Source organism: Danaus plexippus, chromosome 14 (assembly GCF_018135715.1).
Source record: "Danaus plexippus chromosome 14, MEX_DaPlex, whole genome shotgun sequence".
NCBI lineage: Eukaryota > Metazoa > Arthropoda > Insecta > Lepidoptera > Nymphalidae > Danaus > Danaus plexippus.
The window spans coordinates 2,636,119-2,660,180 of record NC_083546.1 but is presented as its reverse complement, the minus strand read 5'-3'; the positions used below and the strand labels follow the sequence as shown (position 1 = coordinate 2,660,180).

The 24,062-nt window shown below is 29.8% G+C and overlaps 1 protein-coding gene across 3 annotated transcripts in view; it reads right to left on the bottom strand.

Annotated features, from left to right (window-relative positions):
* Positions 1–394: 394 nt before the first annotated feature.
* The window catches only part of LOC116769536 (uncharacterized), a 53,252-nt gene continuing 29,584 nt past the window's right edge, over positions 395–24,062 (bottom strand). For 2 of the 3 annotated variants that reach the window (XM_032660666.2, XM_032660668.2), the window contains exons 3-6: positions 17,359–17,404; positions 12,514–12,637; positions 2,419–2,528; positions 395–2,250 (exon numbers count right to left, since the gene is read on the bottom strand). In XM_032660666.2, coding sequence (XP_032516557.1) covers positions 1,891–2,250; positions 2,419–2,528; positions 12,514–12,637; positions 17,359–17,404 — 640 coding nt within the window. In that variant the 3' untranslated portion in view covers positions 395–1,890. Of the gene's footprint in view, positions 2,251–2,418; positions 2,529–12,513; positions 12,638–17,358; positions 17,405–20,690; positions 21,184–24,062 lie in introns of those variants that run through there. The other variant, XM_032660669.2, reaches the window with a different exon arrangement.

Sequence of the window (24,062 nt, the reverse complement as noted above, 5' to 3'; positions counted from 1 at the left end):
TTAATATAGAGAATAATTATTAATGAACATAATATGAATTTATTAGTTATTATGTATGTATTGATTGTGTTTTTATGGCAATACTAAAGTAGTTCGTGGTATGTTCTCGTGTCATGAAGTCACGTGTAATAAATGTCATCGGGACTGATTCTTTCCAAAGTTACGTCAATAACAAAATTTATTATCGTAATCTGACACTAAAAATCCAAGCATTTGCCTAATCTTAACAAACAACTTGGCATAAAATGCGGTCAAATGAATATGAAAGGTATAAATTTTACGTCACCAAGAATATTTTGGTATGACAAGATTTTAAAAACAAAAAAGCATTGTTGTCTGTTGTTTGTTGTTTGTTTGTGTATTAACTGGCACAAGGATATCAACAAAAAGATAATTCGAGTTAAATATGATTTAATATCGTAATTTTTCTTAGCAATTATACGATTTCGTCTTCAGCGTTTGAATATTGTAAACATAACGGCATTACATAAAGTGCGTCGTAAGTATAACAACTTATTGTTTATTTAAGCGCATATATTGTTAAATATTTTTTTACATTTCATTAAGTGGAATGTATTTTACAAGTATTGTCATTAAAGCGACGATCACACCAAGTTCAACATTGATAGCATACGGTATTTAAATAGACACTGGGCATAACACTATTTATTAAGTCAGTTATTCTTCTTAATTTAAATAATTATCTACTCGTAGTTTACAGACAAACTTAACACACTAAATACAATGCGAACACAAATCCATACATTGCCACCACACTATGGCACAGATCTTAACAATATATTAAATATTAATTAATGTCCTTTATCGTGCATATGATATTTTATTTAAATTATTCAGTGTACTGACAGCAATGAAGATATTTATTTGGTTATGTATTAGTCTTCAATGAAAATATTGAGTTGACCAAAAAAAAAAAAACAATATCATATTTAGGACGAGAAGAGATTCGAAACCTATCACTCATACAAACACTTAAAATAATATATACAAAACTCTCAAATCATACATTAAAATCAATTCAAACGAGGATTAAAACAGAAAACGTCAAGGAAGATGTTTTTGGCGGCAGAAAACATCTAGATATATGTACCTAGACATACAACTGTGGCTAATCACAAGAGAGCAGTTGGTCGGATTAAATAAACATTATTAATTACAAAAAATAATAATTAATACAACTTTACACTAACATCTACGCTTAGAAATCTTTTGATTAACGTTTTCGATAAATAAGTAGACACGTTTATTATATTTACAAGCAGATAACTGGATCCATACTAAATAAACAATAAAGCATTAAATTATAATACACTGAGAATTGACGTGAAGACGCTGCAACTACATAATGGCGGGAGCGGCGGCATTCGTAAATTAAACGTAGTCAAAGAGGTTCGTTGCAAGGAACTGAGGATTCCTTACATATGTATATGTTAGTTGTGACGACGCTTCGCTCGTTTAATCATCAAGTTCAGCGGTGGTCTGTCGGAAGATTCGTGACTAGCGAGACTACTATTTGCTCTTTCCATTGAGAACCTTTTTCATTATAGAGCACGAGTCCGAACAGGCACAAGAGCAAACGCGCGCCACGATGTTACACGACCTTAAGGAATTTCACAGCTTCAACGTCCCAGTTCGGCCTTTTCTCCCCATTCAAATGTTTGCTCTCACTCGCTTCAGCTTCATGCGACGTTAAAAACGCCGCGACCAACGCGGCTGAGTGCTAACTTAACGCTATCCAGTCCTCGTCACTGTAATAATACTGCGGTAGTTGACTAATACTCTCTCCACTCATAAAATCCATCGACAGCTGGCAACGGAACGCGCAAAGCGTTGAAGCATAAATGAGCTGCAAATGATGAGGCAAGTTGTCTACGTGCCCTCGCAGTTCCTCCGCCTCTGATGCCTGCCATGATTGTGGCGGAGGTGGCAGGGCGTTTTTATGGAATTCTGCGACGGTGGCCGTTGTCTACGCTGCGGGCGCCACTTCGGAGGATCGCCGGCTATCATAGTGTTGTGTCTGTTGATGTCGAAGTCGTGGGCTTGCTTTATGAACGAGAAACACTTGTGCTGTCGATCGGGAATGTGACTCTTCCCGCGTCTCATTTGTATTCCCTTTCTGTTGAAGCCTATGTATCGATCCTTGTTCTTCACCAAATGATATCTGTTGTAGCCGTCCACAAATTCCTCTTTGAAGAGACAAGTCGGTTGTCTTTCGGCTTGGAATCTCGTCTGTTGAAAATTTAAACAAATTTGAATATATGAGGTTACAAAATTATTATCAAACACAAAAATCACATATTTTTCCTATACATATTTCAAGTCATATTATTAATTTAAATGAAATCATCCAAACAGCTACATACAATATATACTATGTTCTAATGAAAATTATTTTACCAATCTCCTGCCGACCAAACGCGAGCGGTTGAAGCACAGGTACATGTCCTGCACAGGCGAGTGGATGAGCAGATCTAGACTCACTCCGCGTGTGCTGATGGTGAGATTCGCTGTAACAAAAATATACAACATATTTATTTTTTATCCTTTGCTTTTTGCTTAAACTTACTCGTAATTTAAAGGTTTATCTTAGTAACCATCGGAAACAATACGTAAATTTCTTTATTTTTAATGTTTATCAGTTCTCTTAAACATTAAGGTTGTTTATGTTTCAGGTGGATCAAAACTTGTATAAAAATTAAAGCAATATAAAACTAAATTCCTTCTTTATCTCCACAATTTTATGAGCGGATAACAGTTAAAACTTCTCCTTACGATTGCAATGTGAATATTCACAAATGACGTTAGACATTCCATTATAATTTTATGAAGTATTGACAACCGGTGATAGATGTTGTTAATTCATATAATTAATACACACAATCAACTGTACTTCACTTATATCTGAGGAATTTTTAATAGCTTCTTGTAACGGCAATGACTGAAATATGACCATAACTTATACCACCAAGACGCCGCTCAGGTTCACATAATAATGAATTCAATTACTAATATGCAGAGATTTAAGAAAGCCTCGGGTGCGATAAACTAATCTTTGACGATATTTGGACACAAGTTACAAAAATAAACCGTCGATATTTATTAATATATAGCTTTGACAACAAGTTTTACGATTAGGTTACATACCTACATGAATTGTAATTAAGGAGTACTTATAACTAGAGTTAAAGAAATTAGTCTAGGTTAGGTAGAATAGAGATGTTGTTTTTATACAAAAAATATATATTATATTGAAATAAATAGCTATTATATATAAACAATAACATAACAAAAGATATTACTCTTGCTTTCAATTGATAAGAAATTGATGTCATTGGTGATCAATAAAAAATATTGTTATGACGTGTACCACAAATTTCTCTTGTCACTGGAAACGATGACATGTAAGCCTACCTCGTTTTTCAATTGTATAACATAAAGAAAGTTCGTGTATAGGATAAGATGGCCGGACGCGATGGGACGCTAATAAAAAGTATTAATAAAAATAAAAAAAAATACAGCCGACCGCCCGTGACACCGACCATGTCATTTCAATTAACATTAAAAGAAATAAAATGCTCGGAGCCGGTGATTCAAGAACATAAATTTGTTATAATTTCGATAGTCCCCGTGAGTGCGTGAAAGTGATAACGGATTACGGCTAATGGTATTTCACATTTAGTTATCTTTCGCCTTCGACAATTTTGCTGTATGAAGAAAGAATTACCGAAGAAGCTGTTTAAGCCTCTATTTTCCTCACGTGGAAGCTCTATAAAACTAATAATTTTCATAGTAAATATTCATAGACAATATAAATTTTAATTCAGACAACCAAAGTCACGGACTCATTTATCTCAAAAAAAACTGTTTTTATTTCACTCACAAAATGTGTTTGTCTTATGATATGACGTTACACGGTGTTTATTGTTTAATCCGAGTGAATTTTGTCTCACAGCATTTGTTTGAAATGCCTTCATAACTTTAAAACACTCCGCTATCATAATATTAAATACGTAAGCAACCAAACACCTGTATAATGTATAATTAGGAATCATTTATTTAACGTTACACTTGACTGGTTCACTGTCGAGCTGTATTCGGTTCTTTGTTAATAAATTCTATAAGGTTCAACTGTTTGATAGTATTATATAAATGTTTGGACAAGTTAAAACAATCAATATTTAGAATCCCGACAACCTAGTACGGTTTCCTCGCTTCATATCGGCCTCGTTTTCATTCCTTTAAGTATAAAATTAAATAAACTATGATGCTTTATTTGAAATGATATTAAATATATCAAATTTCAAACAGCCAATTCATGAGTTATGGCCTATCATATGTTAAAAAAGTATTAATCCTACTGCTTATTTAAAAATTATATACTTTTGACATTTAATATGTGCCATAAAAAGTTATGTTCCTTTCGTTCAAAATACAATTGTCGTCGGACAGTTAATACTCAACCGTGTATCTCACAGAACCTCCGACACAAATACTTATTCGAAGGCTCTCAAACAGTACCCGTTACGCCAATGGGCCATATTTCTTTCGTAACAAGAAAAACGTAAACATTGCCCAACGTCCATAGACAGGCTAATTTTTGAAAAGACAACGTAATCTCTACTCTACAATGTAAACATTTCACTTTGATCGCACCGACGTCATGTATTTTCACTATAAAATAGAGGAAGTAAAACTTTACTCGGAGTAGGATTTTTCAATACTTTCATATTTGGTAACACAACCAAAAGAAAAAATTACACAACACTGACAATACAGGTTATGGTATACAAATAAATACAATAATTTCGACAATGACAGCAATTAAGGATATTCATATGTGATAAAAAATATTTTATACTTCCTGCCTTTAATCTACTACTGTATAGTCACGTTCGAATTGAGAAACACCTGTAAAAAATTATTTCATATATAATTTTCATAGTGTTGCTCCATTCGGTGACAGTTAGTTTGTATCTATTGTTTATTTTGTAAAGGGTGTTATGGAAATAGCTGATTTTCTCTTCCATTGTAAGCCCACGCACTATTTTCTTCCTAGCTCCGCATTCCTAATTTGATACGAGTTTGGACGTGATTTGTCGTGTTCTATTTCTACGTTTTATCAGTCAAAGACTCATCAAATGCTACTTGTAAATCACAACTACCATTAGAGCACACGAGGCACTCAGACAATTAATTTGTAGCTAAAATAAATGCATATTAACATAAAAATCACTTCTTTTCTTTGTTGTCTCAATCATTTTACATTTTTAAATTTAAAAATATATTTTTTTTTAATATCAGCGTACCCATTTTTTTTTTTAATCTATATTTATTTTATAGTTACGAAATTAAGTACGCGAATCTTAAAATATTTGAAGTAAATTTTATGCGACACGTTATACAGTGGTTCTTATTTTATTACAAAACAGAATTAAAATTCGGGAAATTATTTTATTGCATCGCATTTAAGGTGAATATGGAGTGTAGGAATAAATATAATCATCTAAAATTGTATTTGTGACAGCTAGTCGCCATTTTTTATTTGTCAGCGGCCAACGACCCACTATCGTCTCTGATAATTCCATCGATGTAATCTTATTTGTAACCTGCATTTTGTATTTAATTATTTTCAGTTGATACAAGCATACTTTTATTGAAGTTTAAAGACGATATAAACATATATTTATATGTCTTAGTCTTAATTAAAAATATTCAGTATCAGCTTGTAAGACCGGAACCAAAAGAAACCCTACACTTATTCACGAAAATTTATAGGAATTTATTCTAAACGGAAATATTATAATATTAAAAAAAATTATATATTATGTATACATTTTATAACTGAAACGCAAAATAAGTTATTATAATTTTCAAAGAATCAATTACATTATCGCATCACATCACTTGAATATCTACAAGACCTTGTAAATTGAATAAATGTTTTCGGGTCGTTTTGCGTAATTATTTTATCTTATTTCGCTGATAACAAGATGACCCCGACATTTAGTAGTGTCAAGAATTAGGCAAATTTTCCAAGTCGCACAATGGATAACAAGAGCGTATTTGATAAGAGCTGATAAAAAAAAATTAACAATTAATTAAACAATATACTTAACATAGCCAATGTAAAATTATTAAACTTTGAATTTTTCGTCAAGGAGAGTAATATATATAATATTACATAAATGATAAATATTTTACATAAATTGGTACAAAATATTTAAGTCGAAAGTTTTAGATCTACATTTTGGAAAAATTTTATCGATTGTTATAGATAATATTATTATTCGATAAAAAAAATAAATGTGCGATTTCCGGACGATATCGAAACCGGTGATTTCCCTTTTGTTTCATTAATAATATCAAAAATAAACGGATAAAGAATGACATATAAAAACTTATACAGTAACAGGCTTATTGTTTGTATGTTGAAATTAAAATATTATGTCTGAATCCGAGTTTCATTTACAATCATAAAAGAATCGGAAGAAATTTTCATCTATACATGAGAAAAATCTTATGTTTTTTAAAATCTAATAACGTATTATTCACTTCAATTTGCAAACGAGATATCGTTTTTAAAAACAGTATTAAACTTAAATTCGTCACATCTATTCAAGCGTTCCAAAGTATTACCATTAAATGTGTAAACTCAGCGAAGTGAATGCGTCAGACGATATCTCAGTTAGGGCTTGACAAACATTTAGCTTAAGGACTACTACAAGTTAAAGATTATTCGCTTATCCGGATGCGGTAGGTATTGAAGTGAATTCCTAACTCTCTTGTCTCCTCCAGAATGTTACCGTTATATCAACTTAAACGTAATTATTTCATACAAAATAACATTAGTTATAAATTTTAAAAGAAAATATTTTATTATAATACAAATGGCATTCCGATTCATAATTCTCAAATCACTTAACGTTTTCTAATAACTCTTTCATACAAAAACATATTTTTAAACAATGTATGTACCTGTTATGTCAATAAGCACCTGACAAACCTTATCTGTATACTTTAATTGCAGCTTCCATTATCTTAATCCGGAATAATAATAATAGACCAGATTAAAGCAAACATTTCAATTCAATTTTTACTTTAATAACGTGGTCTTAGTGGCATTTTTTTCAAATATAGTGTCACAATGAATCTTCTAATAAAAATATAAATATTAGTAATTCTCTATTCATATAAAAATCATATAAACATTAACTTATTTAAATATTAATATATTGTTTTAGCATAATTATTTTGTAAGGTGTTATGACAATCGAGTATTTTTTGACGAATTTTGTCCTTAGAAGTGTCTAAACGGACGTTTATTACGGACGGAAATTAAATGGACGGACGGAAGATGTTACTTCAAAATATAATGAAAACAAATAGTCGAATAAGATCAAAGTCTTATTAAATATTGTCATCACCTATAAAATATTTAAATTATAATAATCTCTTATAAATTCTATGACTTACCTAAGAGCACGTCCCTATCATTTATAGCTAGCAGACCATCTTTCAAATATGTAAGTTTCTCAGTAGAATAATAGTGAGATAATTAATCGCGTACACGCATTCGTTAGAAAGGGAACCGTTTTTATATGTACTCCCTTTGATTTATATCTCCTAAACATAACGTGTCCAATACGGACCTCCTTTAATGTTTATCTTTTATAATCGACATCACTGTTTGAAATTGACTTAATGAATCGAAATATGTAAGGAAAGGATCATATTAGGTAACAAAAATATGATCAAAAAATTTTGAGTATAATCATGAGACTCAAAAATAGCTACTTGAAATCAAACTTCGATTGGGGTCGGAGAGACGAAATTGATGTTTTTTTGAAAGTATTTTTTGTTTTCATTAAAATTTCGACCTTAAATATATCGAGAAAAACAACTGAAGAGAAAGTTGGCTGTCACTTTTTATTGATTCATGTTATTAAATAGTTTATACAAAATAAAATCCCTTTTTTTGGTTACTATTATTACTAATAGAGTAACAATATTACGTTTAATTACTTCAAAGTTAATTTATGATACACATTTCTATACAAATTTTACAAACAACAATTATATTATGGATCAAAAAGCATCACTGAATAATATATAATATGATCTTTCATTTATTTGATTCCTACTATTAAAGTTATCAAAATATTTTGTATTTCTTATCACATGGAACTGTCATAACATAACAGTCATGTGTCGAGTCTCATGGCATGCATGCGACGGTGGCAATGACACTAAAAAACAGTATTTTGATAGCCAAACTTATTACTACATGCAAATATATTCCATAATAATGAAAGACTAAAGGTCATCTTGCGAATCTGTGAAATTATTCCGTATAATTAATTCACGGAATGCCTTATAAAATGATATTTTTAACTGCACTGAGACGGCTGCATGGAGTTTATCATTACAATTAATATATACTATTTATATACAGTTACAATCATATTAAATGAAACAGTCTCCATTTTATTAAATAGTATTTAACATAATCGAAGCATCGGTGAAGAATTTGATAAAAGCTTTGTCACCCTACCGATAAATTGAGGAAGCAATGAATCACTTTAATCTCATAATATCGGAAGACTTAAAGAGAGTAGGTGAATATCTCCTATCCCAAACTATGTCACAACAATGTCCAATAGAATTTTGAGGATAAACAACGGCATAACATTTTTTATTGTTGATAACCAAAGGAATTACACGGAAAATCTTATCGTGTGATATGATTGAGTTAGTATTGTCACAAGTTTGAAACCGGGTCAGACATATTCTGATAAGTCTGGACATCACGATCGATAAATTCTAGATTGTTGCTATGTATCTCGACACGTTGATAATTGAGACAGTTTTATATCAACTGGAAATCCTAATAACAAAGATTTTCGATATTCTATTTAAAAAAACGTGTACGCGTTGTATAATTAATGATAATTTATCACCAGTTTAAATACACGTAAAACCAGATTATCTTCTTTATAATTTGAGCGTTTATTGTATTTTAAAACAGTACATTACCATGTAAGAATATATTTATTTCAACATAGATATAAGACAGTCTCCCAGAATTAAGAAAATAAAACTTTATAAGATTCCCCATAAACAAATTCAGAACACAAAAATTAAACAAAAGGTTTATAATACCGATTCAAAGAACTCAATGGTTTACAGAAACTTAAAAATATCGCAGTACTTTTTAAACAACCTCATTTCTTAGTTTATTACAATGCGATATGTTTACAAAACATTGTTAATATTTTTAATACGATATCAAACAGCATTAAAGACCACCCATCGTGTATTTTTTTACTAACAGATGTTACTATAAAGTAATAATGTTGATAAGAATTTTCAAAGCGTTACACATACGTACATGTTTATTGCAAAGGTTTGATAACTTTATTGTCTATCATACTATATTTTAAAAGAAAAAAACTATATTTTTTTTATCACAATCAAAATCCTAGACAAGTAAGAGAAAGTTAACGAAATTACCACATAGTTTTATGTACACCTTAAGAAGTATGTTAATAACTTGAAAATAACTTTATAATTACGTATAAAATAGCATGAATATAAGGAAAGTATACTATAAAATGCTGAAAAGCGGCTTTCGTGTAATCATTACATAACTGAACGTCAAAAACAAGTCACACAATAATAAACGTTTTCGTAATTACAAACATTTTTTATCCACAATCAAACAAACCACAAACAATTAGGAATGATTTCTTTTAATACCTGCCCGAGACCAACAAATCAATTTCGTGGAATCCTGACCCCATTTTGTTGCTCTTTTCATAAATTGTATTTCTTATTAGATTAAGGACATTAATTGTATGCGTGCGTGTGGTTCGATATTTTTTGCGAACAGAACATTATGGGCCTTTTATCATAAACATTTTTAAATTTAATAACTTAATTTGGGAAGGCGCCTCACCGCCTCCGTCGATTGATTTCATATAATTTGCGAGCCGCCAATCCAATTTCGAAGAATTTAAGCAAAAAATCTGTAGGAAGCGCTAAAGACCAAAATATTTTTTTTTTATTTTCATCTCCAAATTTTTTATCCAACCGTCTCTGGGTGGTTTTGATTAAGTGGTTAGAAAAGGTTGTAATATTAACTCAAACAAATTCATTATATTTTATGTTATTTATAGAACTACCAGTTTCACATAACAAAATCAAAAAACTTTTATTAATCTTTACACTTCTAAAACTATATTGAAGAAAGTAAATATAGTTTTTTTAAATTAAAAATGAAATAGTGCTGGAAGGTAAATTGTTATTGTTTTAAAACTGAACATTAATGATCACATTATTAATATGCCCTCCAGCGAGTACATTAAAAGCTTGTACTGTGGAGTTCTTTCTAGCTCTGTATGAGTTATTGAATATCTTTATCAGAGCATTCGAATCTAATTTTAATTAAAAAGCGTCACATATATTACGCGATATTCGGTGGGAGGTGGCGCAATGCGTCTGGCGATGGTTACCGACCACGTTAATAAGACCTTTCGATTATTAATAAAATCATAAACGCACTACGATGATAGGAGTCCATATAATTTTGGCGATTTGATATTATATCGTTAAATTTTATATTGTCCGTAGTTTCTTTTATTGCCTTTCAACTAACACGTACTTGATTTAAGTGATTATTTTTATAGCAATTATAGTTATTCTCACGCGATTATTAACCATAGTGTAAATCAAATTCACGCAATGAGATTATGAATATTTAATGCTTTGGTTCTTTATTACATAAAATGAAATGAAATCAATGTTTTTATTAATATTATATTTAAACAAACTAAAGAATATTCAATGTTGTTAGCCTTTAAAGTATATTTTGTAAATTACGAAATCACCCCAGACGTTCCGTGAGTAAGTCTTACTATAATTCGAGACAAGAAGCATCATATTTGTTGTTAATAATAAAGTAAATCAATACTTCAGTAATTTGCTGATCTAATCAATTGAATCAGCTAACAGTTCAAATTCAGTTGATGTAACAAACAATATGCAATCACCTATAATGCACGCTACGCAATGTAAGGCCTCCACTGGGTCAGGTCATCGTAGTGATAAAATTATTTCATACACAACAACATTTCACTTTAGATTAATTTTTATACAAAAAAAAAAAAATCAAAATTGTATCATATCTATATCTTATCTAAGTAACGACCTCGTAACATTTTTCGAAAGGAAATTCGCTATGGTAAATAAACGATGATGTTTATAACTTTACTTTACAATTACACGGCACAAACGCAAACATTCCATGTCTTGCTTTTAGGATTACAACGAAAGGGACAAAGGCAAATTCCTTTATTTATTTTCAAATAAAAAGGTCCCTCGCGTCTACCGCCTGGTGCAAGTAAAAGAACTCGCGATAATTCTTGAGCAAACCACAAAGCGATCACGGAATAAGCAAAGGTGAAAGTACTTTTTATTTAGAGAGTAGGCTATGCTAAAATGTTGCGTGTATTTACATCAAATATTGAGTAATGACATGAATATATTTATTGCGTACTAGAACAATTTTGTCAACATTTTTTTCGTCATTCTCTTGTTTTATAATTAATGCAATTTTAATCGTTCTATTGAATTAAATTGTGACCTGTCTTGATAAAACATAGTAATATTATTTAAAGTTATATCAGATTCTTATAACTGAATAAATAATAAGCCACTATAATGGAAAATCTCTGCAAGAATTCCGATATATTTCTTATATTGACAATATTATTATGGTACAGAATAAGCCGTCCTTAACTCTATGGCCTATTAGCGTAGCATAAATTGCAAATAATTTCAATATAATATAATGCAACTTGAAAAGTCGAAATCGGTATCAATCTTGAGCAATATTTTTGTGACATTCTTTGAAAGCTCAACAATAATAACCGTTACTATATAGCAGAGCGGACTTTACCTGTTGCTGTACCTGGCCAATGACCCTTTAAGTATTGACATATTCCTATAGTTTCTCACGTCTAGCTCCCGCCATGATTACAGCCAGCCCAGTATGCATTTACAAAGGCATGCCTACGTTATTCTTTTGCTTATTTTCTTTAAGCAATCCTCGTTACAAATTAAAATTTAACAGTCAAACCTCTCGAGATCAATATCAATAATAAGGTTTTGATCGTTTTAAGATATAAACAAACGTAAGCAGAATAATATTTTTATTAAAATAGAATTATTAAGAAGCATAAAATATTCTAATGATCATTAAAAATGTTCTGGCGTACCGGAGATAAAAAATTGTGACGTTATAATGACGCAATTCAAGAATTCCGATGGAGTTGAATTGTTTTCCGACTATTCATCCCTTTTCAGTTTTCATCATATGTTCCTCATTGAAAATGAAATCAACAAAATTTTCAGCTGACTTTACATAGATTAATTTAAATTTATATCGATAAATGAATGATTTATTTTGTATGTATCGATGTTTAATGAACTTACGTTGATCGTTTCCATCGGAGAGGGCCATAACAGTGCCGTTTTGGAACACGTTCACATACATGTGCGAGCACTGGCTGTAGAGGCGAACCGATCGAATCGATGGCACCGCGCCGCAAATCACCACCTGTAATAGATCACAATTTAGTATTACGAGAATAGAACCAACATTCCTCACGCGCATAACAAACATACCAATTCCAAATAAATTTCAATAAAAGTTTCCATCACTACCTATCTTCGAATAAAGTGTGTAAAGAGGAGAACAAAACAAATCTAACGTTACAAAAAAATATATATATAAAAAATTCAAACGACGCATGTCATAAAATTAATTAGTATCTAGAAAAATACACTATCAATAGAGTATTTAAAACATACAAAACAAGTTATCACCGTGTCACTTTGACCTCTCAATTCAATTACCTTTGATATACTGTTGTTATGTTTATATAACACAGAGATAGCTTCATCAATTATATCTGGTACGAACTTAGCAATTGAATATATAAAACACAAAAATGAATATCACATCATCGAAGGAAACCGAATTATTTTTTATTATTTTTTCCATGGTTACGTATTCTTAGCCGACGACAAGCCGTCGTGTACTGAACAATTTACATCAATTTCCTCATAGAATAAAACTTTCACATGCAGTTTTAATAGCCTCGATCTTAATCTTCATTATGTCGATATTGATAGTGGGAAAACTATTGAAGTTGTCATCGCCTTAAATCAATGGTTGTATTTAATTTGTAATGTTATTTTCTATAATTTATATAAGTAGTGTAATTATTTTATGTCAGTGTTAAAAAGGATAACATGTCATAGTTTTATAATTTGTATAGAGAATGTGAAGTTAAAGTTATTGCATTTAAAACATATTGGTATTTTTATGAAGAAAAATTGCTTGTTTTTGCTTTTGAAACACCTATGTATAATCTCAATTTAAGGAGCAGTGCTATAGAATGTCAAACGTAATAATTAAACTAAATTTCCTAATTTAAAAAATGATGTAATTTCAATATCACAACGATCATTAATAATTTAATCACTTTATACTTCACGGAAATATGGAAGCCTTGTTCGGTGAAAACGTCGGACTACCGCATATAAGCGAAAAGTAATATATTATATCAATAATGATATATAAATAAAAGATTTCAAATCAAAATTTGAACGAGGATTGAATTTAAAATTATCTTGCATTTCCAGTAAATTCTTTTTTACTAGAGCCACGGTTACCACTGCGACAATAGGAAACAATCGATCGTTTTAATAGGTCAGCCGTGCTCAGCTAATCCGTCCGGCTGGGGTTCAAATCAAATCTGTTTAGGCAATTTTAGTTTTTATTTTAATTACATATAAGACACTTTCTCCATTTGGCCGACAGTTCTTTTATGACCATTCAAAGGTACGAGGACGGTGTCATATTCAGGTGGGAAAGCATAGGCTACCGCGACGCGGTCGCTGTTCAGCCATATTGCATTTCATGGCAACTCTTGTAAGCTATATCAAAATTTTACCTTTTAAGGCTTTGTTTATTTTACAAAAAGAATACTCTATGTTTACAAACGAATCGTTGAACAGTTCCATTAAACATAATAAATAACTCGCGTTGCCTAAAAAATTGTTTACGATATACAAATGTCACATTGTCGACCTTTCATTAAAATGAAAGACGATACCTATACGGAATGTTAACAAGAAACTCTTATTTTGACGCATTAATTAACTGAATATTTTAGTATGAAATAAACCTAAGCAATAATCGTTAACAGATCAAAACATGTCATATTTAAAAGCGAAGCTCGTTTTCTCGGATGAAAATGAAATTAATAATTATGATAATTTGATATTATTATTATATATATTAATAAACTGCACTTCTTTATCACAAGTTTATTTTAAACACGATCTTTATACGTGTACTCGACGAACTGGGATCGTTAAAATAATCATTAATATAACAACTAAATGTCTAATTGAATACAATCGCAGCTTTTCATGTCTAACTAATTATAAATATCGTCTTGCAATTAATTAAGGAGGTCGGAACATCACTGAATCAACCTTCATAAACACTGTGATCTATTAGACGGAGATTGCATCTCCGTTTGAAGATGGTATAAGGTCAGTTAACGCTTTGTACTATTTGGAGGTCAGTGCTTTTAGTACCGAGCTTATCGCCTATTGACCGCACGCGTTAGTGACGGCTGAGTTCCAGCATCAGGTATGTACACTATCTGGAGCAAGTGTGTCAGATATTTTTATGGTATAACACAATAGGAACCTATACACCCATTGAAGACATTTATCATAACTTTTAGTTTAGATAATTAAAGTTAATAACGAAACTAAAATACATTAAAATTATTTGATTCGAGTATTGTAACGAGTAAAGTCCAGCAATCTTGCACCCGTTATCTAAAGACGACCAAGGATTAGGCTGGCCACACACACGCACGATAAGCGTTATAATTGTTTTAAATGATAATATAACTTAATGTTAAAATGTTAATGTATTGCTTACATTATAAAATATATGTTGTGAAAACGTAGTAGGCATATTCAAATAATAAACACAATTTTGCGACCTTTGCACTTAATGTACAAAAAACTTCGTTACACAATTACAGGCCTTATTTTAAAGTAACAGAGCTCGATATTGCGTGTATTATGTGATATAAATTGGCTGTACAGCGTCGAGCAAAACGACCTCACGGTAGACAAGTTCGCGGTACTTTAACAATAGATATAGGTAAACAGATCAAATCTTGCTAAATGATAGATCATGCCTTCTTCTGCACTTCGGATTTTTGTTGGTTGTTTAAATACGTAAGCGCTTGCTTAAAAACAAATGTAACTTACTTTCAAAATAGTTGTTATTGTTGTTTTTTTTAAGAATATAAATACGTTAAACTTCTGTAACCGTAAATGAATAGCTTATAAATTTAATGACTGTCTTCCTTATTCGATTATTACAACAAAATTGTTTCAAATCTATGAAAAATATTATTGTTTATAGTTCTATAAGTTATTGGAATACTCCAGGACAAATAATATAAAAAAATAAATAAATTGTAAACTATTGTAATGTCATTGAGTTCAATCCAAACACAAATTATTATTGTTTGGGTAACAAATATCGTATAAGACACCTAACCTTCACGAAGACCGAGAAATACTTAGAGGTTACAAAAAACAATTTTAACAAAAGTTACATATACGATTGAGGATAATTCTATTTGATTGCTAGATTAATTTTTATTTTGAATTTCAAGTAGCGTTTAATATTTTGCATGAAAAGTATGAATATAAATATTCTAACGCATAAAAACTTTAAGAAATAGCGGCGCTTTGATATCTCTCTCCAATTATAATCAATTAGCCAAAGTAAAAAGAAAATACTAAAACATTTGCACGATTACTATTGTGTATCTAAATAGCTGGAGGATTTTTTTTATCAATTCGATTTTGCTCATAAGACCATTTGCATTAAAAAAAATTCAGTCCTGTACATATAATATTATAATTGATAATATATTAGCATTTATTCTTATAATTCAAGCTTTCAAAAACCTGGTTAAACATCTCCACCATTAGCCACAATATAATGTTTTGCTTATAAATGTTTTTATTTATAAGGCTTGGTGTACACATATAAAAAAATTAGGTAAATAAAGATGATGAAAGTGCAAGTTTTCAAATCTTTATGAAAAATCATAAATACTTTTAATTACAATCATAATATTATATTGATATAATACTTGCTTGATACAATTATATTTCTTAGCTGGGATTGGTAAATTGGCAATAACTAAGAATGAGTCGAAGCGCACCTCAAACTAGCACTCAATATTAAATCCCAGTTAACCTAACAGATTTTCAAACGATTAAAAATCGATGTATTAATTTATATATAACACAATCCATTTCCTTATCTAGTATTGGTCAGTTGGATGTATGAGCAATAAAATGTACGTCAAAACGTAAACTACACCTTTGTACTGATTATTCAGCATTAACAGTACAAAACTGACGTCTGTATGACGTAACCTACATCTAGTTTCATCACACAATAAATTTATCACAAATCGTACGTGTTCGTTCAGAAATTTCAGCACGCATGAAGAAAAGAATACAGTGTCATATTATTTGATATAATCTTATATATGAATATCATAGATGACTAGAGAGGTGTGATAGCAGCCTTATTTGTATTCCTTCATCAAGCGTGGAGACTGCGAAGGCATAATCACTGCAAATGATAGCTATTACTAAACACTACCTGTATTCAATTTATTAACATTATACTTATATGCGCATCCACTATACGTGAACGTTCGACTAATATAGATAAATATAAATTAATATATTACCAATTAAATTATATCGAAATCTTTTAAGAAATTAGATAGTACGAACAAATTTTCTACATTTCGTTTATATTTAATACATAATACGAGCAAAATGTCATCTAAAAAGAAATCATAGTTGTAATATCTCAATACACCCTTTAACAGTATTTATATTATTTACTAATTAACTTAGATATATATACTTTTAACTTCAATATCGTAAAAAGAATTCAATGCACGCGTTTCTTCATACAGTGTTCACACGTTATATGTACGCAGTGTTTCTATGAGACGACTAATGAGAATAAAATGATACCTGCAAATGACATTACTAATCCTTTTATACCGGTTAAGAGACCTTTTTAGTTGTTACGTCAATTGTTTTATTAAGATGGCCACATCCGAGACGTGTGAGAGGATAATTTAATAACTTAATAATTTATATTAATCAAACGAAGAAATATAACACAGTGAGTTAACTTACCATCAGGAGGCACAATATCTTCGCAGAGACGGCAAGCTGTGGTAACCTGAAGACAATAATTATATTCAATTATTACATAATAATAATTATTAAATCATTATAAATTGTACGAATGAGAAAGTATGTATAGTTATATGGCCGGTTTTTTATAGTTTGCGAGCGTTTTTAATAAAATCGTTCAAACCAAAAAAAAAGTCAACATTTCAAAATATTGAATAAACTCTCGAACTAGAATTGTTGTTTTGTTTTTTGTGTCAAAAAAACGTTTGTATGGAAATAATATGGTACATGTAAAAATGGGATCAGAGCATCATTTCTGCTATGTATCGCGTTCAACAAAACATAACTTTTTAAACATAACAAATAACAATGCCATACTTTAAAAGGTCAGCCAGACTTCTATTAAATCACGAGACGTGCTTCTAAAAAGGTATTATATGAAAACCACTAATGACTTAGGAATTCTGAAACGTATTACGTCACTGCCGACATAAAGAAAAAAGTACATATTTGAATTTCACCTCTATACCATTAAATTAGGTTTTAATTTTGAATGGTCATTGCGATAGAACGAAACGAGGGTGAAAATTTACTTTGAAATTCACTAACAACAGTTTATTTGCCAAGCAATTTCATAGCTCGGAATATAACTGACTAGGTACCATTTAATTTAGTTAGGGGGTAGCTCTAATTGATTTTTATAAGTATACAGCTAACCCCTTTTAACTTATTACATATTGCCCTATGCACGATCCTATGGAATGTTAAAGCAAAGATATTTAAAATTGTATTTATAATTAAGAGATGTTTAAAATATAAGACTATACTTAATAGATACCTCTTATTAGTATAATAAAAATTAGTCCTTACATTTTTATTATATATGTATAGTAAATATATCAATGTAAAAATCTGTAAGAAATCCTCACTGAAGTAGTTTTTGAGTGGAATATAACACACATATATACACTTATAAATTCTTGTATGTATGTATGTTTGTTTATATGTTTGGCTATATATTATACACCTTATATTTCAATTAAATTATCAGTAACACTAGAATAATATAAATGGCACTAGGAACAGTTTTAAGTCACAATAATTTATTCACCTACGTAGGTACGTCTTACAGATAAAACTTAACATGGAATTAATTTTGTATAGCAAGGTTAAGTCCGTACTAAACTAAATTTATATGTAAAGTTACGAGTAGTGTTGAGAAGCAAATGAATAGAATATATTTTTTAAATTAAACACTTTTAAAAATTAAAGCAATGTATATTCTTACTATGAGTGATCTAGTAAAGTCTCCCCAATTATTGTTGAATCCTTATGATGTATCTAATTCTTTATACGAAAGTTTTACGAAATAACCTTCCTTAAATCAAACGTATTTAAGTTTTATGAATACATTTTTAAATCTACAGCAATTAAATATTAATCAGCAGAACAACCAACGGCAGGAGATTTTGGTCATGTAAAAAAAAAAGAATTTCAAAGAAAATTTTATAAAATACACTTAGATGTGTAAGAAATACACTTTTAAGTAGAAATACATGAAAAGAGATCGAAATATCTTATGTAAATAATGTAAACAAGTACGATGAGATGCGATGAGATTTACGTGAAAATTTAATATTTTCGAAATAGGGGTAATTTATTATTATGACACAACATTAAAAACTTCACACTGATATTATAATTATGATATTCTCGTTGTTACAAACAAATGTTAAGTTTATTAAACGAGCATGACATGCAAAAATATTTATTAAAAATAAAAATTCGACAAATTATATATTAATTCGTTTTTTTACCAAAAAACATGAATAAATTTAAGCGTTATATGCACTTTGTTCATCTCGAACAATTTATCATACGATTATAAAGAGTCGATACTCAATTAACATAGAAACTATTTCAAACTTATAAATATGTATGCAACTATATAATGTTATATTTTATTATTATTACATCTTTATAATAATAAAAAGATGTTATGAAATAAAAATTATAACGGATATATAACAGAGGTACGCTATGTTCAAATATTTAATTGCCTGCGAGCCACTCCATTGTGCTCATCAAGTCAAGAACCCTTTATTTACAAGAGAAAATAGAAGTGAACATTGCCAGGAATGAAATACTGAATACGTTGATATTTAAACTAGCTATGTTCATATACATATAATATATATAATTTTTCTTATCAATCAACCTTGTCCTGGACTAAAAATTACCTTGAATTCAATATAATCATACGATTTATAGCAATATAATTATGTAAAAATGATTATAATGTGACAGGATTTAAATAGCGTCGCGTATTATAATACTAAAGACGTCTAACTAACATACGAATATGTTAACATTAATAAAGAGAAAATAACATTAAAGTTAAATGTTTCAAGCATTGATGACCTTAATTTTTTTTAACAACTTAAAATACTTTCGATAGTGAACAGTCGCGATTTATTATCGAAGTATGTGAAACGTATTTACTCTTATTAATACAATACAAAATAGAGACAATACTTTCTTAAAGACAGACGAAGACGATCAAGCATGGCCAATAGTAAATGGAAAAAGGTAGATATAATTTTGACATATATATTTATAGTTTCTATTGTGTTAGGACACCGGCTCGAACATAATTTTCGTTGTCCAACTATGACTTTGACGATATTGTCGTTTATTAAACAGTTGAGCTGGCATTGTTTGCTGTAATAATAAATAATAAAATATTTCGCTATTCTATAGTCTGCAGTGTAAAGAAAATATTTGCTTAAATATATTTAATGTCCGACAACATCCATAAAAATATATATAACTGTATAATGTTTAATGAAGTCGGATAAAAGAAAGTGTGATAACAAATAGTGAATGAAATATCCTGGTATTATTGTCACTTCCCCACATATAACCGCAATAGTATTGGTTATTTGAAATAGGATAGGGTCGGACATCCTGTGGGCGCTTCGTAGATTTACTTATGTATTAGATTTATAACATGACTGCTATTACTTTTTAATGGAAAAAGAATCTTCGTAAAATATTCCATTTACAACAAATTAGATCAAAAACACTTTACCGCCGAGTATCGGTACTTAACGATATGAATGTATTATTACATTCATGAGTGTTTATTTAATTTTAAGAACATTAAAATTAAAACGCGTTAGAACAAAAATATATGTTTATAAATAACAATTCATTCATGATGAGAAATCTCACTACTATAAGATTAACGCCTCCGATAACAGTGGACGGAAATGAAAAATCTCTTTCATGAGGATGTAAAAATAAAATTACAAATTCCATACAGTACTTACATAGCCGAACTTTGCCGTCATGTTTTGTCCCGTTGTATATTATTTGGAACATTCATCTAACTGAATTACTCTGCCGCTTTCCCGTTTATTAGAACTGAACAATCCAATTTTACGTAATGAATCCACGTTTCATTCGATACAAAAAAAAAATCACTAAAATAGCATATTTACTCGCTTTAATAAGCGGTATATCGAACAATAGGCTTTGTAGTCACAAAAATAAACTATGAAAAATCTTAAACTGAAAAAAGAAACACCTCAACGTTTCACATCACTTTCATATTTTCCCAAACGAGCGCGAGCGATCTTTTTCACATTTACACTATATGTTTGTAAGGCGTCTTTGACTGTGGACGCGTTCGATTTTACTCGGGGGAGTTTATATTTTACATTGATGGTCTTTTTTTCTTATGTTTAACTTTTCACATATGGTCGAGTTTCACGCACGTACTTATGAGGTTTCAGAGGTGTGGGCGACATGCGCTCTGCTCGGCGGGCGGCCAACGACTACGAGATAAAAACCTCGCTTCATTATAAACTTATAAGCTAAACTTTTTTTATTAGTGTGCGTGAGGTTGTCATATGTTAACTCTACACATTTAATATATCTCAATATTTTATTCAAATTATATATAGAGAGATTTTTTTTAATTACTAATTCTTTTGTACTTAATCTATAAATTTAAAGAAAATAAACAAACGGCCGCAACATGTTCGACGTACCTGAGTGCTTAAGTGGACGTAATCTGTGGCTGGCTTTATCAAAATGGGCCAATGCGCGTACCTACTTCAATCCTTTTTATTTTGTTCAAGAAATCCTTAAACACGCGATAAATAAGTTTTATTTTAGATAAATTGCTTTTGCGATCAAATAGAACAAATTTAACTACGGTTCAAAATGTACTTTGCATTTCAAATATAAATACTAATGTATACTTTTATATCAGGGCTATGAAGTCATATTCCTGTATTATAAGCTGTGTATTCCTTAGTATGTGATTAAAGAAATTAAAAATCACACACACATACATATTTGTATGTGTGTAGCACACACTTAATATCATTTCTTACCCTGTAACCGATGTTTATACAGTCGCAATTATTCAAACAGCAAATATATGTCTAGCCATCCGTGTGTTCAGCCGCCATTCGAACATAACTATGTACATGAGAGTTTTAATAATCAATCGCTTATATAATATACTCATTTGACAGTTGCATAAAAATCGTAAAATATATATCTATATATAGATATATACAAACACAAATCTCCGACTACTTTGATTTTAATTTAATTATTATAACAGAAGTCACTTACTTATAAGAAGTACATATTAACGTATGTCATTCATTCATTTCTTTACTGATCCCAAAAGGATATCGAATTGTGAAATTTAATTTAACATTTTCCAATAATAGACATTGTCTTGTGATATAAAAAGTAGAAAATAAACTTGTAGGAATCAAATTATCAAAATGAATAAGCAATACAATGAAGTAGAATGCAGTTAAAGGCAAGATCTTTAAAAATTTATTACCCTTCAATTACAATTATATTGTTATATTTAAATATATCATTATCCTGTAGAGTGTAAATTGTACTATTTTCTTCTGCGCTAATTTAGAAAATCAAGTGAACAATTTCAGAAAGTAACTGGTAATATATTTTTGACTTAATGATGTTAATTGTAACTTGGATGCAATCTTTCAAGCGTATTGTTTTCTAGTAGATCAAAATTTAAATTAAGAAATGCCTTAAATACTAAGAATATTTTTAAAGTAGTAGTACAATGAAGGAACGGTTGTTAGTTTAAGGGTGTAAAATAAAGAATATTATTATTATTATATTTTGTTGCTATAGCCTCCGGTATTTTTTAAGATTTTAGGTAAAACGAATGTCTATCTGAATTGGTTATGTTTAAATTTAAAAAAATCCGTAACTGAACAAAACCAAACTAAATCAATAAACGCTATATTATCTACTCAGAGAACTTTTATTGACGATAAAAAAACATAAATTCTGTATCACTTGATTTTGTCGAGATCAAATGTACTGTTTATTTATTTGCCTTCAATATATAATATTTCACGATTAAACAACCTGTGTGTGGTCTTGAAATGTATAACAAAAAATATATAATAAGAATTTAGTCTACATGAAAACGTGCCTTAGTTAAGAATGTCACTGTCGCCAACTTTCTTATGCGGGGGCGTGTACAAACTTACATCGAAAAGTTTGAAAAGTATTATACAACAGTACAAAGCAGCCTTCAAGAAACAACAATAAGTTTTCGACAGATATCAACCTGTACATTGTACAAAGTTGTACACACGACATGATTGTACACAAGGTTTTCATGAATTTCCACGCAGTAAACTAAACACAAAAATTATGATGTCAATAACATGTCGGTCTTAAAAGCTTTTTATTCATAATACGAAACGCTAATAAATTATTTGCACACATGGACCATTATTGCTTGTCTCTGTCGTGGTGTCGTGTAATATTCTCAATGAGATGAACAAACACACAAATCCATACAAACAGATACCGATTATATCGATTCGATCATCATTTTATTCGTTTATGTTACACGATTTATACTAAACAGAAAATCGATTTTCAAATTCATACGGTGATTTATAATGTAAATGATCTTTATTTTGTATAAACTCAGCTACAATCCGTGTAACTACAGTCGGATCGATAACTGCAACTCAATTGATACTTCCTACTTCCGGTGTCGTTGACATGTTTATATTTAGATCCTTCCTCATTTAGCGCACTCGATTTAAATTATATTGAATAATTTGGGTATATACTGCAAAAAAACTCTCAGCGTTCAGAATCATTAAATCAAATATATTAAAAGTTATCTTTTAAAATTGAACACCTATAGAATTATATTATAATGAACGAACCATAGATACCTTCGAGTTTAAAAAAAAATTAAACGTAGATTTTGAGTGTTCATTCAATAAGAATTCAAGAAAAAAAATAATGAAAAAGAATTCCTTGAAAAGACCCCTGAAATTTTTTATTTCATATTTCTTTAAGAAAAAGATATCTACGTCTGTAATAATTAAAATAAAAATAATCCAATCAAAACAAAGCGTATTTAAACCTAGCTGTTTTTTAGTGAATATCATGAACGAGACTTTAATTTATGAAATATATGAGTGACGTCACAAAAATTATAGCTGAAATGGTTGTTGTTGAATATGGCCGGGTAATCGACCTGGTCTCCAAATGCCGTACAGCGTATAAAAATGTTGTAAGTATGTGTAAAAATAATCTAAAAATATATATAATAAAATAATTAATAACAAAAGTGAGTTTAAGATTGTTTCGTTAGTTTGCTTTTATAAACA